At 34.4% G+C, this 15,382-nt stretch overlaps 1 protein-coding gene across 4 annotated transcripts in view; it reads right to left on the reverse strand.

The window, feature by feature from the left end:
* Positions 1-15,382, reverse strand: part of LOC150093914 (unhealthy ribosome biogenesis protein 2 homolog) — a 393,653-nt gene that overhangs the window by 185,592 nt on the left and 192,679 nt on the right. For all 4 annotated transcript variants that reach the window (XM_090412865.1, XM_090412866.1, XM_090412867.1 and 1 more), the window contains one exon: positions 9,305-9,456. In XM_090412865.1, the coding sequence (XP_090268991.1) occupies positions 9,305-9,456 (152 nt within the window). The remainder of the gene's footprint in view (positions 1-9,304; positions 9,457-15,382) is intronic.

Below are 15,382 nucleotides of genomic sequence, written 5' to 3' on the forward strand. Positions count from 1 at the left end.
GAAGCCACAACAATTATTTGTTCAAAACAAAACCTAAATAGAAACCAAGTTCTGCAGGAGATCTGGAAGACCCTCATTAGATCTTTAAACTTGCCAGAATTAAATTTTGCTACAAATTATAGAACGTCCCTACATAACAACAATCTAACAGATAAGCTTAGGTGTTGATGGTTATTCATGACTTATTTTTCACGGTATTAACAACACCATACACTTTTATCCAAGAGATGGTTTATTAATGCTTATATTTTGCTGATTTTCAACTCAGCATCATCAGAGCACAACACACTTGTACATGCGACAGTGAGTGAGTGAAACAATATAATTGCAAAAGACAAAAGATCTAAAGTCCTATTTTGGCACCCTCTAACAGGAAAAAAAAAAAAGCTATGCAGGAGTTTTTCTTAGGATAACAGTCTCCCAAATTTTTGGCAAATTAATGCAACCATATTTGTTAAGGTTGGGAGAATTCTTCAAAGCCATTGCTGACTCAAAAAATAATCTTTCAGATCTATAACGACTCCTAAATAGCACATACGTTTTCCTCCATCTAATCCTGTGTGAAGGAGTGAACAAAGCGTGGTCTGCCAGTCCCGACTTGCCATAGTAATAGTAGCGAATGTATCTTTCATGTTCTTCCAGGCGGAATACACCAAGTCACAGTTAAGGAACTTCATACACTCCTGGGTGTGCTGTTTTAAAGATACTTGTGACATAAGACTGAATGATATATGCATGTAAACACAAGAAAGATATTTAATTAACGAAATATTTCAGTCTGGAAATAGCAGACCATCCTCAGTGGTATTATAAGAACAGTTTTAAAATAATAAATACAAGCTAGAATACTAACAATAGATCGTTAAAAATAGAACACGCCGTGTGATGTTATATCACTAAGTATGAAACGGAATATTATGAAGTAGAGACTTGATTGAAAAAAAAAAAAAAAATTAATTAGTAATCTTGATTAGACTTTCCCAGATTTTTGATATAGAAATACAGTCATTACGATTCAGGTTGGGACGATGGAGCAAGGAAAACATCAATCTTCCATTCTTCACAACAAACCTGAAAAGTCTGAATTGGCTCAACATGGGATTGAAACTGACCACAGCATCTTTTGGTCCAGGACTCACCTCTTGCATAGATCTCGTTATACATTTAAATGTTTGTTCAAGGAAAGCATAGGGGCCTTGCTCCATCGTCCCAACCTGAATCATAATGACTGTATTTCTATATCAAAAATCTGGGAAAGTCTAATCAAGATTACTCATTAATTTTTTTTTTCTTTTTTCCAATCATGTCTCTACTTCATAATATTCCGTTTCATACTTAGTGATATAACATCACGCGGAATGTTCTTTATTTAACGATCTATTGTTAGTATTCTAGCTTGTATTTATTTTTTTAAAACTGTTCTTGTAATACCACTGAGGATGGTCTGCTATTTCCAGACTGAAATATTTGGTTAATTAAATATCTTTCTCGTGCTTACGTGCATATATCATTCACTCCTGGATGTGCTAAAGGGTGAAGTTTATCCTTAGGGCAGCGTATCAGAGTTGCTAGCTTGACATGAGGTTTGAAAGTGGTGCAAAGGCCATGTTTCAACAATACTTTGGCTATCTTTTCCGATGTGCCTCTGATATAGGGAATAGAAATGGTCATGTTGTATTCTTGTGTATTAGGGAGGGCAGAGTAATGGGCCTATGTAGTATTTTGTAGTATTTGGGACATTCCTTCACACAGGATTAGATGGAGGAAAACGAATGTGCTATTTAGGAGTCATTGTAGATCTGAAAGATTATTTTTTGAGTCAGCAATGGCTTTGAAGAATTCTCCCAACCTTAACAAATATGGTTGCATTAATTTGCCAAAAATTTGGGAGACTGTTATCCTAAAAAAAATTCCTGCATAGCTTGTTTTTTTCGTTAGAGGGCGCCAAAAATAGGACTTTAGATCTTTTGCAATTATTGTTTCACTCACTCACTGTCGCATGTACAAGTGTGTTGTGCTCTGATGACGCCGAGTTGAAAATCAGCAAAATACAGTAGAACTCGGTTATAACGAATACCATGGGACTGCATATATTTGTTTGTAATAACCGTTATTCATTATATCCAAGAAGGTCATAATTTGAACGAATTAAAAATGTTTTCAGATTTTTCTCAGCATAGGTATATTGGGTAACATAAATACATATGTGCATACATACATATAAAGAACAAAAATTTATTTTTAAAACTTCACATTTTTACATAAAAAATCATCAAGCGTGCTTTGCTTTGCACAAGACGCATATTTCATACATTTGAAATTGTTCCTTATACCACTAAGATGCTTGAATGTGTCATCTGAACTTACAGATCGCGATTCCATAAATCTTGTTAAAATATGTAAAGCACTTTCTGCTTCACACCAGGTAACGATTTTCTCATCATTGCTATTTTCTTCCTCGGAGTCACTACTACTATTATCTTCTTCTGGTGTATGAGAGATTTGTTTTAAGATGTCAGCGTCTGTCGGTATACCCGAAGTTGCGACGCCATTATCAATGTCTATAAAATTATCAATCTCTGCACACGTTTCAAAATTGTTCAAGTTTCGTGCTTTTAACCACGCTGATAACGGTAAGTGATCCTCTTCATCTTCTTCAGATTTGCACTTGTATTCTGCAAGACCGGCTTTCTTAAAAGTTTTGTATCATAGAGGATGACACCAAATTCCAAGCATCACTCATTAAACGTATTGCGTGAAGTACACTGATCTTCGAGTCGTAAGAATCAGCATTTTCTGTGGATTTTTCTCTGCGTTCTATCAGTTTCAAGACTAACAGACAACGAAAATGGGATTTAAAACATCTAATTATGCCTTGATCAAGTGGTTGCAAAACAGATGTCACATTCGGTGGCAAAAAAACAAGTTTTATGTTTGTTAAATTAGCCACTGCAGGATGGGCAGGACAGTTGTCTATCAATAACAAAATTTTCTGATTTTCACTGCGAAGATTTTTATCCCGCTTGCAAATTTCATTTTCAAAAATTGAAGATGTTATCCAGGCCTTCTTATTCGCTGTATAATCAACAGGAAGTTTCTTGATGTTTTTAAAGCATCAAAGCTTTGCCGATTTTCCAATTACAAGAAGCTTTCTTTTATCGCTACCGGTCATGTTCGCACAAACTAAAACTGTGAGTCTATTTTTGATAAGTTTTCCGCCAATGCACTTTTCATTTTTAAATTGAAAAGTTTTATCAGGCGTTAAATTATAAAAAACCCTGCTTCGTCTGCATTATAATTATAAATGTTGTTGTATCCATACCTTCGTTTGATGTCTGGCCATACATTCTTGATCCAGTCAGAAACGTTTTTGTCAATGGACAATGCCTCGCCACTTACTTTTGTGTAGACAATATTGTTTCTGTTCTTAAAGCGATTAATCCACCCATTGTTGCATTTAAAATCGCTATAACCAAGTTGACCAGCAAATTTTTCAACTTGAACTTTCAAAATTGGTCCGCTAATAGGTAAGCCAGTGGTTCTTTGCACTTTAAACCATGTCAACGTCACTTTTATTACACTTTTTAAGTTTTTTACACTTAGATAAATTGTTTTCAAAAGTTTTCAGAGTCAACTCGTGATTCTTCCAAATTGTTGATATTGTAGATGGGGACAAACCATACTTCTTTGCTACTGTCAGATTTGATTGGCCACTTTCCACCTCCCGTATAATTTCTACTTTTTCGGAAACCGATAAAATTTTCCGTTTGACTCCCGACATTTTTCCATAACCAGAAAATGCATACGTACGAAATGTCAGTAAAGGAACAACTAATGTGTATTATTCGTTCATTATTCCCGTGAAACGAATTCGTAATAAACATGAAATACATGCATTAAATCAAATGTAATTCAAATATACCTTCAAAATTATTCATTATAAACGTGAATTCGCAATAACCGTGATTGTTATAACCGAGTTCTACTGTATAAGCGTTAATAAAACATCTCTTTGATAAAAGTGTGTGGTGTTGATACCGTGAAAAAAAAGTCATGAATCACACATAACATGTGAGATCATACATGCTCTATGTGTGTGCTGTACGGGTTCTTCTGTTTTTTGTAAAAATGAAATTATATTTGGTTCATTTACAGTTTTAGTATAACAGTTTTTAGCATTTAAGTGGTCTTACATCTATATATCTTTTACCCTGACGAAGCCAACAGCTATAGTTGGCAAAACTAGTTGGTATAACTTAGTTTGAAATAAATCTGACATATAAACCCAAATAGAAGTCAATCTTTCCTAAAAATAAATCATATTTTTGATTTATTTTTAGGAAAGTTCTTGTAAACATAAATTTATATGTTTACAAGAACATATAAATTCAAATAAAATAGACATTTACAATGAAATACTTTATTTATTTATTTATTATTTGATAAAGGGGGTACTTGGTAATAATGAAAATTTAAGAAGGGATATGCAGATATCTGAAGTTTGAGAAACACTGCTATATAGAATCCAGTCCAGTATTTTAGGGAGCCCTTGGGGACACCACACCCAGATATGAGAGCAGTATTCAATGGCTGGGTGTCTTTGTGATTTGTGTAGGGTTGAGAGCTGTTTGGAGTTATAGTAACACCTCAAGCGAAACAGAAAGCCTAATTTTTTGGATGCAAAGGAGGCAATATTTATGATATGTCTATATCAAAAGAGATTTGTGGTTAGTTATTCCAAGAAGGTAAATCTCATCTTAAATAGAAATCTGGATATTGTCAAGAGTATGATTGGAAATAATGTTGAAAATAATGCAGAGCTTTGTTTTACTAGCATTGAAGTTGACAAGGTTATACAAACCAAATTGAGAAATGTTTTCAAGATTACAATTTAAGATAGTAGAGGTTAGAGTTCTGCAGGTTGTAGTGATTCATGCTTTGTAAGCAATATCAAATGAAAAGGAGTGCAATGTGATCATCAGAACTGTACAATGGATCAGCAGTCAGCTGGAGTGAATAGTTTATGTATAGAAGGAAAAAGGTAGGCGAAAAGCCTTGTGGGACCACAGCGTTATTGCACAGATGAAAAATAAGAAGCCATCTACCATCACTCAAAGTAAGAAAGGTGACCTGTATGGTAAGGAAGGCCAAAGCTAATTATGAAAGAAAGTAAGCTGATGAGTCCAAAAGAAATCCTAGACAGTTCTTTTGCTATGTGGCAGGTAAAAGGAGGAAATGACTATGGAAGGATGATTTTAAAAAGTACTGATGGCAGTGAGGTAAAAGAATCAAACCAAACAGATGAATTACCGAGTGAGCATTTTGCAGAAGTGTACCAACTAGGTGTTGCTGCAATGCCAGATATGACATTAACTGATAGTAGAATAGAGGCTGAAGAAATGGAGGTGCATAAAATATCGCAGAACTTCAATGTGAACATAGCCACGAGATTAGATGGCAGATCAGCCTGTATTACAAGAATGTAAAAGAGAATTATCAGCTCCTTTGATGAAGATGTTTAATTTAAGTCTCAGTATTGGGAAGGTGCCAATGGAATGGATGGAGGGCAAAATAGTCCCACTGCATAAAGAAGGCTCCAAGAAGTAGCAAATTATAAGCCAATCAGCATCTCAGGAGGTGGTTATGGTACTAGAGAAATTGAGGAAAGACCAAATTCAGGACTGGGTGGATAGGAATCTGATACTATATAAGGGACAACATGGTTTTGTGAAGAGTAGGTCTTGCATTGACAATCTGCTTACTTTTTATAATAAAGAGACAATGATGCTGGAGAAGGGAAATGGCTACTCAATGATATTGCTAGATTTTGCAAAGGCGTCTGAGATTCCACATAGAGCTCTGTTGCATAAATTGGAGCAAATGAAAATAAATATGCATTTGATGATTTGATTTATCAAGAGGGTGGTTGATGGACAGATATCAAAGAGTGCTTTATGGAGGAGCTGAGTCCAGAAGAAGGCTGGTGACAAGTGATGTACTGCAGTACTTAAGACCTTTGTCTGATTACTGAGCTCTGAGTCATTAATTTGTACATCAATGATATAGAAAATGATTTGACAGGAAATATTCGGTTGTTTGTTGACGATGCTAAACTGGGAAGAGCAATGATAAACGAAGGTGATACAGGGATCCTACAGGATGCCTTAAATAGACTAGCAGTATTGGTAAAGGTAAATGGCTGCAGCTTAATGTGGTCAAGTGTAAGTGTGATCCCTTCTTCATTTTGTAAAGAAGGGATCACAAGCTGTGTATTGTATTATGCCATATTGTTGGAACTTGTTCTACAGCAACTTGCTCACAACAAGAGTCCTGGTAATGATAACAGCACTGGAGAAATGATTAGATATGGTGGCAAAAGTATGGTTACAGAAATGCATCAACTATGTAATATGGTATGGAAAGAAGGGAAAATGCCAGAGGAGTGGATGAAATCAATATTAGTGACATTATTATTATTATTCGTGACACCTCCAAGGAATCTGAAGACTCATCATGGGAGGACACCTATTGTACAACTCTCTGTCTCCACCACAAACCGAACCTCTACTACCAATCATCAACTTCAGCTCCATCTACTGTCCCACCACCCACAGCTAGTATTTTTTTGTCTATAAATTGCGTGTGTTCTGAAGGGCCGATTTGTCTGTATACAGGATGAAAACCCCCAAGTTTCTGGGGGAAAAAACCCTGCTACCTCCGTATGAGATTGGCTAACTCACCTTCGATTGAAAACATCCATTTAAAGATTCCTCCGCCATGATGAGAATCAAACTCAGGCCTTTTCCAATCGAAGGGCACAATGTACTGTCGTTCTTCCAATTGTGTTACAGAGGAGTTATTATAAAAGAAAGTAAATAAGATAGAATGTAAAAATTATAGAACAATTGCCTTAACAAGTCATCTTAGTAAGGTAATGATGATATTGACAGAAACATTGATAACCCTCTTTAACGGTCTGGGTAGTGGCACTTCCCTTAATGCATAGCATTATACATGTCCGCAAGGAGATGTGCTTTGCATTATGGGAGATACTAAGACAAGGAGCGATGAGAGCTTGGTGCACCTTCATCACGAGTTGCCTCAGTCCTGAAGATACTTCAGGAGCAAACTTTGTTTGCTTACACTTGGATAAAGGATTAAACTAAATTTATTATAGTCTAACCAAGTGAAAATACATCCAACATCTTTCTCTAAATCCAGAGTAATTTAATAATAAGGTGAGACACCTTTTGGCAACTCATATAGGTAAATATGACCTCTCTATTGCTTCCACCTTGGTATCAATAATCTCGTCTTTACTGAGGAAGAATAATCTCGTCAGTGGGAGCCAGACCTCTGGGTCTGGCTCCCACTGATGAGACCTCAATAAAGGTCAAAAACGGTGGTCTGGGTAGTGGGCCTTCGCTTAATGCATAGCATTATACATATCTGCAAGGAGATGTGCTTTGCATTATGGGCGATACTAAGACAAGGAGTAATGAGAGCTTGGTCCACCTTTACCACGAGTTGACTCAGTCCTGAAGATACTTCAGGTGCAAACTTTGTTTGCTTACACTTGGATAAAGGATTAAACTAAATTTATTAGAGAGTAGAAATATTATTATTATTAAGAGAGACCTTCAGGGACTCATCGAGGGAGGCCATATACTACATGTATTCTTGAATTCATTCACACTGCTTGCATACACAACATCCAATGACAATCCATTCCAATCACAAACATCACCCTATGAGAGAAAAATCTAGCCCTCACCCTCTTCTTAGCAGCATTCATTCTCAGCATCCAAGATACACTCTTGTCATTTCCCCACCCTCCATATAATGAAAAATTCCATCAACTGAAATCCTGTATGACCCTCTCAGAAGTTTGTAAGTCTCAATCATATCACCCCTCTTTCTCTGTTTGCTAGTGTCTGCAGTCTACAAATTCTCAATCTATCTTCATAATCATTATCTCACAATCCTGATATCATTTTTAACACTCTCCTTTGCACCTCACCACTGTATCAGAATCACAATGGAAACCAGGAGACCAGACCTCTTCATAATAGTCCAAGTGAGGTCTTATCAAGGCCTTGTAAAGAGGCAAACTGACATCCTTAAATCTTTACATTGAAAGTTCCTTTCAACATTACAATTATCTTGGATATCTAATAATACCAAAGTACATGGCTTTACATCTACTGACATTGAACTGATATAATTTTCATATGCCCACAATTCCAGCCTATTCAAATCATTTTGAATAGGCTGGAATTTTGAAGAATTTTGAATTTCTACTGCAAATATGCTTCTGTAATTTTCATATTCAGTTTTATTTTTGCTTTAAACTGATGGGAACTAAGAGTTTTACACCAATCATTCAGAATTAGACCTTCTGCATATGAAGCTCATCATAATTCAGAATGAGTATTTTGGTCAACTACTACAGATGTCCTTTCCACATTTCAGATTACTGATGGCTTTTTATACCACAAGTATCAATAAATACCCCTAACTGCATTTCTTTTAAATATTTTCTACCACTATTCTCTCACTGGATAAAGAATAAATTATTAATTTATTCTCAGAAATAATTATTACAAAATATTCAGTATAAGCTTATTTTATTTTATTGGATATTTTCTACCACTATTCTCTTATTGCACTTACTTCATTTAACCAAACTTTATTCCAAATCCCCCCCCTCCCATCCCTACACAAGTTTTCAAAATTCCATATTACACTGCAAAGTATTCAGTAATTTGAAGCTCTCTGTTCAGGATATGTAGAATAATGCATTCTGCGCAAATGAATCAGAATTGTTGCACTTGCAAGGATGGTGGAAAGGAATTTTCAAATAAGCTGACAAGAGAGAGTGAAGATAATGATTAACCAAGACAAAAATAACTAAAAAAAAATTGCCAGAATACTTTGCTACCATATGTTGTTGTTTAGCTATGAGTATAGAATGTGTGATAATTGTGTGTGATCTCTGGCTGGTTTGTTTATTTTGTGAGAAAGTAGAAGTGGGCAAACTTCTTCCTGTTCCTCTGTCACCTCCACATAATACTTGCTAATTCACACAGACATTTCAGAACTTATACCAAACTAGTGGCATATGTGGACAAACTCAGTTGATCATATTATGCAGCAACATTTATTTATTTTCATATGCAAAAAGGGTTGTTTTAAATAAACATTTAAAAACAGCAACTATTTCTTTCCCTATAGTTGGCAAAAAAAATATAACTTATATTTTTACAAGCTATGTAACTAACAGTGCATATATTAGCAAACTTACCTGATTGCATCCTCTTCTAACAATACCTCCACCAAAGCAATCCATATCTTCATCAATTTTACAGTTCCAACATAAGGCACTATAACAGGAAGATACTTCAACACCAATTCCATCAATGCTACAGTATAATTTTCAGATGTTATAGATGACAACTATAAAATAAAACATAACATGCTAAATAAACTAATAATAATAAACAGTTCAATATACTGCAGATCATCTGTATCTGGTACAAAAGTTCTACATCATTTTTATTAACTGAAAAAAAAAAAATTAAAAATCCAACATATGAGGCAAAGAACCTAGTTCGCATTAGTACTGTATTTAGGGTGAGGGTGCGCTGTGATAACGAAAGAATCTATAAACACTTTTCTTGAAAAGCTTTAGGTTGTAATTAATGAACATTTCATAAGGCTGTTCCAGAGGACAGAGGAAAATAAAAAAAAAGAGAGAGGAGAAGCAGGTTTAGTGAATTTGTGGTTATACTGTAAAGGGATATTTAGCAGTTGCTGCTCATCATTAACAGTTGCAAAGGAAGAAGTAAGCAGTGTCCATGTAGAAAACACAACACAAAGACAAGACCAAGACCAAGACAAAGACAAGACAAGACAGACAGACAGAGCTGAAAACAGTCTATTTTGAAGAAAGCAGTTGAAGTTAGTGATGGAGGGATAGTCTATTTTTTTAGAGTAGGAAATGAAAGCCTTCATATCAGTGAATAATTTCTGTAACTTGCTCAAAGCAGGTGTTTTGATTAGAAGAGTGAATGAATTGAGAGGATTATCAGGTATCCCAACTACTGCTTATGAACAACACTTTGGAATCATCCACCCTTTTATGAATCCTAAGTTTATCAAATAACTTTTTTTTTTTTCAGCAGCTCTTCTGTCTATTAATAACAGATATCTAGCATATGCAAGTATTTTGTTGCCAATAAATGGAAGCAGTCCACTTCTTATAATACATAGAAGAATTCATTTTTATTTAGGACAAATTTTTTTTAAAGCAAATAAAGATGCATATAACTTAAAATCAGTTCAAACTGCATGAGATTTTCAATGTCATTAAAGCATTTCACAAATGATAATTTTACATATAAAATTCTACCAAAAAAGATGCAACTATCGTGCCAAATGAGCTTCGTGAAACTGCAACCACTCTATGTGGAAGTAGCATGCATAAAATAAAGCTGGTTCCCACAGATGGTTTCTGAAAATGTGGGAACTATTTGTTCCCACATTTTGAATATATATCCCTATTTGTTCTGCAAATAGGGATATGTTCAGACACCACCCATTTAATAAAGATTCCCATGCATTGCTGATATCTTTCCCCATTCAGTAATTGATGCCATAGGCCCAAAGATATTCTTCTGAGTTGGTCATAATTTCTATATAGTTCTCTATAGTTTAGCATGTAACTTGTCTTAATTGGAACATCTATATAACTGGCTACTTCCCAAGAAAGTAAGGCATGATCACTGTCACCAACAGGTGATAAAATAGTCATATTCTTAACTGAAACCCCTTCTGATACTATGATCAAATCTAACACTCTTTCATCACCAGTTTCTTCTTTCACATGCTGCTCAAGAAAGTTGTATTCTAACAATTCGATAAATACTCCTTCATTCTTATCGTGAGATTTCTCTTCCTACCCAATCAATGTTCAGATAATTTAAGGTCACCCATAGTGATTACCAGTTTCGTACCCACCAGGGTAATTTGGTGATGCATTACAATGTCCTCAGCAACTGAACTGAAAGGTCTGTAGCAATATTCCACCACATGTTAGCCTATAGTTTCAAACTCATTGCTACATGGGACATCATTACCATTATTGCCTTCATGCATTTCTATCCTAACTGAACTCAAGTCCGGTTAGGGAAGGACTGATATCATTAGTAGTAATCCCCCAGACACTTTCCTGTCTTCTGATGAGTATCACGAATAAAGCTTAGTTCCTTTATCCAACTTTTAACTCATATGCAAGTATTTTCTGCACTTCAAAGCAAGCAGCCATAAATAACATTCTGTGGGGGGAGGGGCTTTTCTTATGATAATGGCAAAACAACTGAGCCAAGTATATGTCAGTTAACCACAAGTGTTTTCCAAATGATTTATCTGTTTTCCAATGAAATAGCTCTTATGTTTCTATAAAGAAAAGTCTTGCCTTCTGTGTACAGGTAACGCTCATATAACGCAGTACTTATACAATGCGGTCTACAAATTTCAACGCGGTTTCGATATAACGCAGTCTACAATTTCTAGTACCCCTTTATTTATTTTTCATATATTTTTCACCACAGGACTTAAAAATCAAATTTTATCTTCGTTAAATTTGTGTCTGCCCGTATCGCGCAGGTAGTTATAAGTATCAAATTTAGTTTTATTACCCCTGAATAAGGTACTGTACAGAGGCTTTTGCAGTCTGTGTAATTCTCAACAAATAGTGCAATTAGAGACAGCTGGAATAAAAACGGCACTAACTAATGAATTACATGTCCGCTCTCACAGAAACAATGCCGTAAAGACTCAAACAAAACCATATGTTGCACTGAAACACGGTATCTAACTAAAAACTATTGTCCAATTTTTCAATTATGAAATAAATGTTTGTTTTATTGCATTTGAAATTCTCAATGTCATTATGACAGATCACAAAGGCTAACTTAAAATAAAATTCTGCCAAGAATTGAAACATGCCAATATAACAAGTGTGTGAGTTCCCTGCCACTTCAAACGCAAACAAGCAGCCATAAAATTCGACCAAGGGTTGAAACTTTTATGCGAGTTGAGCAAGTCTGTAATGAGAAGTTCCATCAGAACGATAAATGACACCCTATCGTGAATGTGTTAAAACTAATAGTGAATATTGTTATGACAGTTTCAGATGTTATGGAATTCGATTGAAGAGAATTAGGATTTCAACTCAACACTTGTCGGTTGCTTTTGTCTTTGGATCGCGCGATCTTTTGTTAATACCGCACCAATCATATGTGTGTCTTTATAGCTACTCTCTTGCATAAAACAAAATTCAACTTGTACATATTGTAATAATTAAAAAAAAAAAGTTCAATAATTTATAAGCGTATAAAACGATATCACTTGTAAATCGTTGACGTGCCATAGGTTCGCCATCTAAGGTTTACTGTATAAAATGTTTATTGTTGAAATTCTTCGTTTTCTGCCAGGAAAACACATTAAATTCTTTATTTTCTGATGAGTTACATACAGATGTAATGCTTTTTTTTTATGTAAAAATTTATTTTTATTGTAATGGCCACTAAAACTGCAACGAAATGGAAAAAACCAACATTGAAGAGGAAATTCATTTCTCTCTAAGAAAAATTAAAATCTTGGATTGAAAATTGGAGAAAAACCAGGAGTTGTTGCAAGGACTCTGAATTTAAATGAATCAACAATTCGAACAATCAAACAAAATGAACATAAAATCTGAGAAAGTGTTATTGCTGGGTCAACAGTAAATGCAAAGCGTGTTGCTAGTGTACGTGATATTCTAATAGAACAAATGGAGAAATCTCTAATGATTTGGATAGAAGATCGAACTCAAGAGAAAATTCCTTTGGATGGCACACACCTTATTAAGCAAAAAAGCTCTCAAAGTCAGTTTCTAAAGAATCTTGATCAAGATTCTTTAGAAGAAATCTCTCAGCATGGATTTTGTGCCAGTAAGAGTTGGTTCGAAAACTTTAAAAAGCGGTTTTCTTTCTATAATCTTAAAATCCAGGGTGAATTAGCATCAGCAGACGTTGAAGCTCCCAGGAAATACCCAGCAGAACTTTTAAAAAAATCATTGAAGAAAGTGGTTATAGTGCAGATCAGGTGTTCAATGTGGGTTATATTGGGAAAAAATGCCAAAATGCACTTATATTTCGAAAAATGAAAGATCAGCTCCTAGATTCAAAGTTTCCAAAGACAGAATTACTCTACTGCTTTGTAGTAACGCATCAGCTGATTACATGACAAAAACCAATGTTTATTAACCGATCTGCAAATCCTCATGCGATGAAAAGGCTCGACAAGTCCACCCTACCTGTTTATTGGCGGGCCAACAAAAAGGCATGGGTTACAGCTTGCATGTTTCAAAATTGGTTTTTAAGTGTTTTGTACCCAATGTAGAAAGTTACACAAAGAAAAAGAATATGGACTTCAAAATTCTACTAATTTTAGATAATGCACCAGGCCACCCAACAAATTTAAGCCATCCGAATATTAAAATAACTTTTTTGCTGCCTAATACTACTTCACTTATTCAACTACTAGACCAAGGAATAATATCAACATTTAAGTCATATTATATTCAGCAAACATTCCAATTAATTTTGAAAAAAATGGAATCTAATCCAAACATGACACTGCCTCAAGCATGGAAAGAGTTTTCAATATTGAATTGTGTGAAAATTATTTCTCTGTCCATTAAGGAATTACAACCCTCTACGCTGAATGCTTGCTGGAAAAAAATATGGCCTGAAGCTGTTCTGGAACAAAATTTCGTACCTCTAGTGGATGCAGAGCTATGTCGTATAATAAACATCGCACACATTTTTGGTGGAGAGGGCTTTTGCGATATGGTTGAAAATGAAATTAGTGAATTAATTGATGGAGAAACAGATTTAAATGAGAAGGAACTAGTACAATTAATAGATGGCGCTGAACCAAATGGTGGGGAAAGTTCTACCAAAGATTATGATTGTGATGAATCCGTTAAAGAAATTGTGGAGAGGGCTTTTGCGATACGGTTGAAAATGAAATTAGTGAATTAATTGATGGAGAAACAGATTTAAATGAGAAGGAACTAGTACAATTTATAGATGGCGTTGAACCAAATGGTGAGGAAAGTTCTGCCAAAGATTATGATTGTGATGAATCCGTTAAAGAATTCAGTTTAGAGAAATTAGCAAACGGATTGGACTTGGCAAGAAAGTTAGGAAATTATTTTATAGATAATGATCCCTCAATGGAGAGTTCAGGAAAATTCACAAGACAATTAGATATTTGTTTAGCTCAATATTATGAACTTAATAAAAAATTACAGCATAGTGTCTTATTACTGACTTCTTGATAACTAAACCAGCCGAAGTAGGAATGAGAATTATACAAATGACGTCCAAGAGATTTCAAGTGGTGATGACATCCGACCACTTAAAAACATCTACGAAATGTTATTTCTGAAGACAGTGATGACGATTAAAATATGAGCTTTATTTTGTTGTGTCTAAAACATTTATGCATTATGCGCAATGAAATTTATGTGCAATTTGTAATTTTTATAATTTTATACTATGTATTTGTCTCATAGTTTGTTTTCTTAACTTAGATGAATTACCTGAATTAAATAAAAATACTGTTTTTCTTGGATATGTCATTGTTGTTTATATAATTATAAAAAAAAAATAAATAAAAAAATAAATAAATAAATAAATACCCTACTTTTTCTTTGTGATCTGAGTCTCGCATAACGCGATTTATATAACGCAGCATTTCTATGGAACCTAACATCCGCATTGTATGAAGGTTACCTGTATATCTTTAGCTGAAAAGATGTATATACAACACTGTATATATACACTCATTTTAGAAATTACGGACTTCACAACTGTGTTATAAATAACTATTTTAATTTCCCAACGTTTCGACCTTCATATTAAGGTCATCATCTGAAGTATATACAAATATAAAAGGACAAGCTCAGTTAATTTCACACAGTAAGCTAAAAAAAAATGATTTGATCGCCGATTATTCTAATTGCATGACCTCTAGAATAGAATCTCAAAAAAATAAATAAATAAATACAGATAAAATTACAAATTAATTAATTATTTAGAAACTACATCAAAACTGAATTCTATTTAAGATAACATGAGAGAAACACTCTTTCTTATAGAAAGTTTTCTTACAGTAACAATGATGTCCTATTTTTAACATTACAATTGTTATATTAGATTCAGGATTCAGGATTATCTACAGTCCTGTTTATAGTTAACTCTTTGAGAGAAAGTATAATAAATTTAGTTTAATCCTTTATCCAAGTGTGAGCAAACAAAGTTTGCGCCTG

The sequence above is a fragment of the Typopeltis vanoorti genome, chromosome 23 (assembly GCF_054136105.1).
Source record: "Typopeltis vanoorti isolate ZY-2024b chromosome 23, IOZ_Tvanoo_1.0, whole genome shotgun sequence".
Lineage (NCBI taxonomy): Eukaryota > Metazoa > Arthropoda > Arachnida > Uropygi > Thelyphonidae > Typopeltis > Typopeltis vanoorti.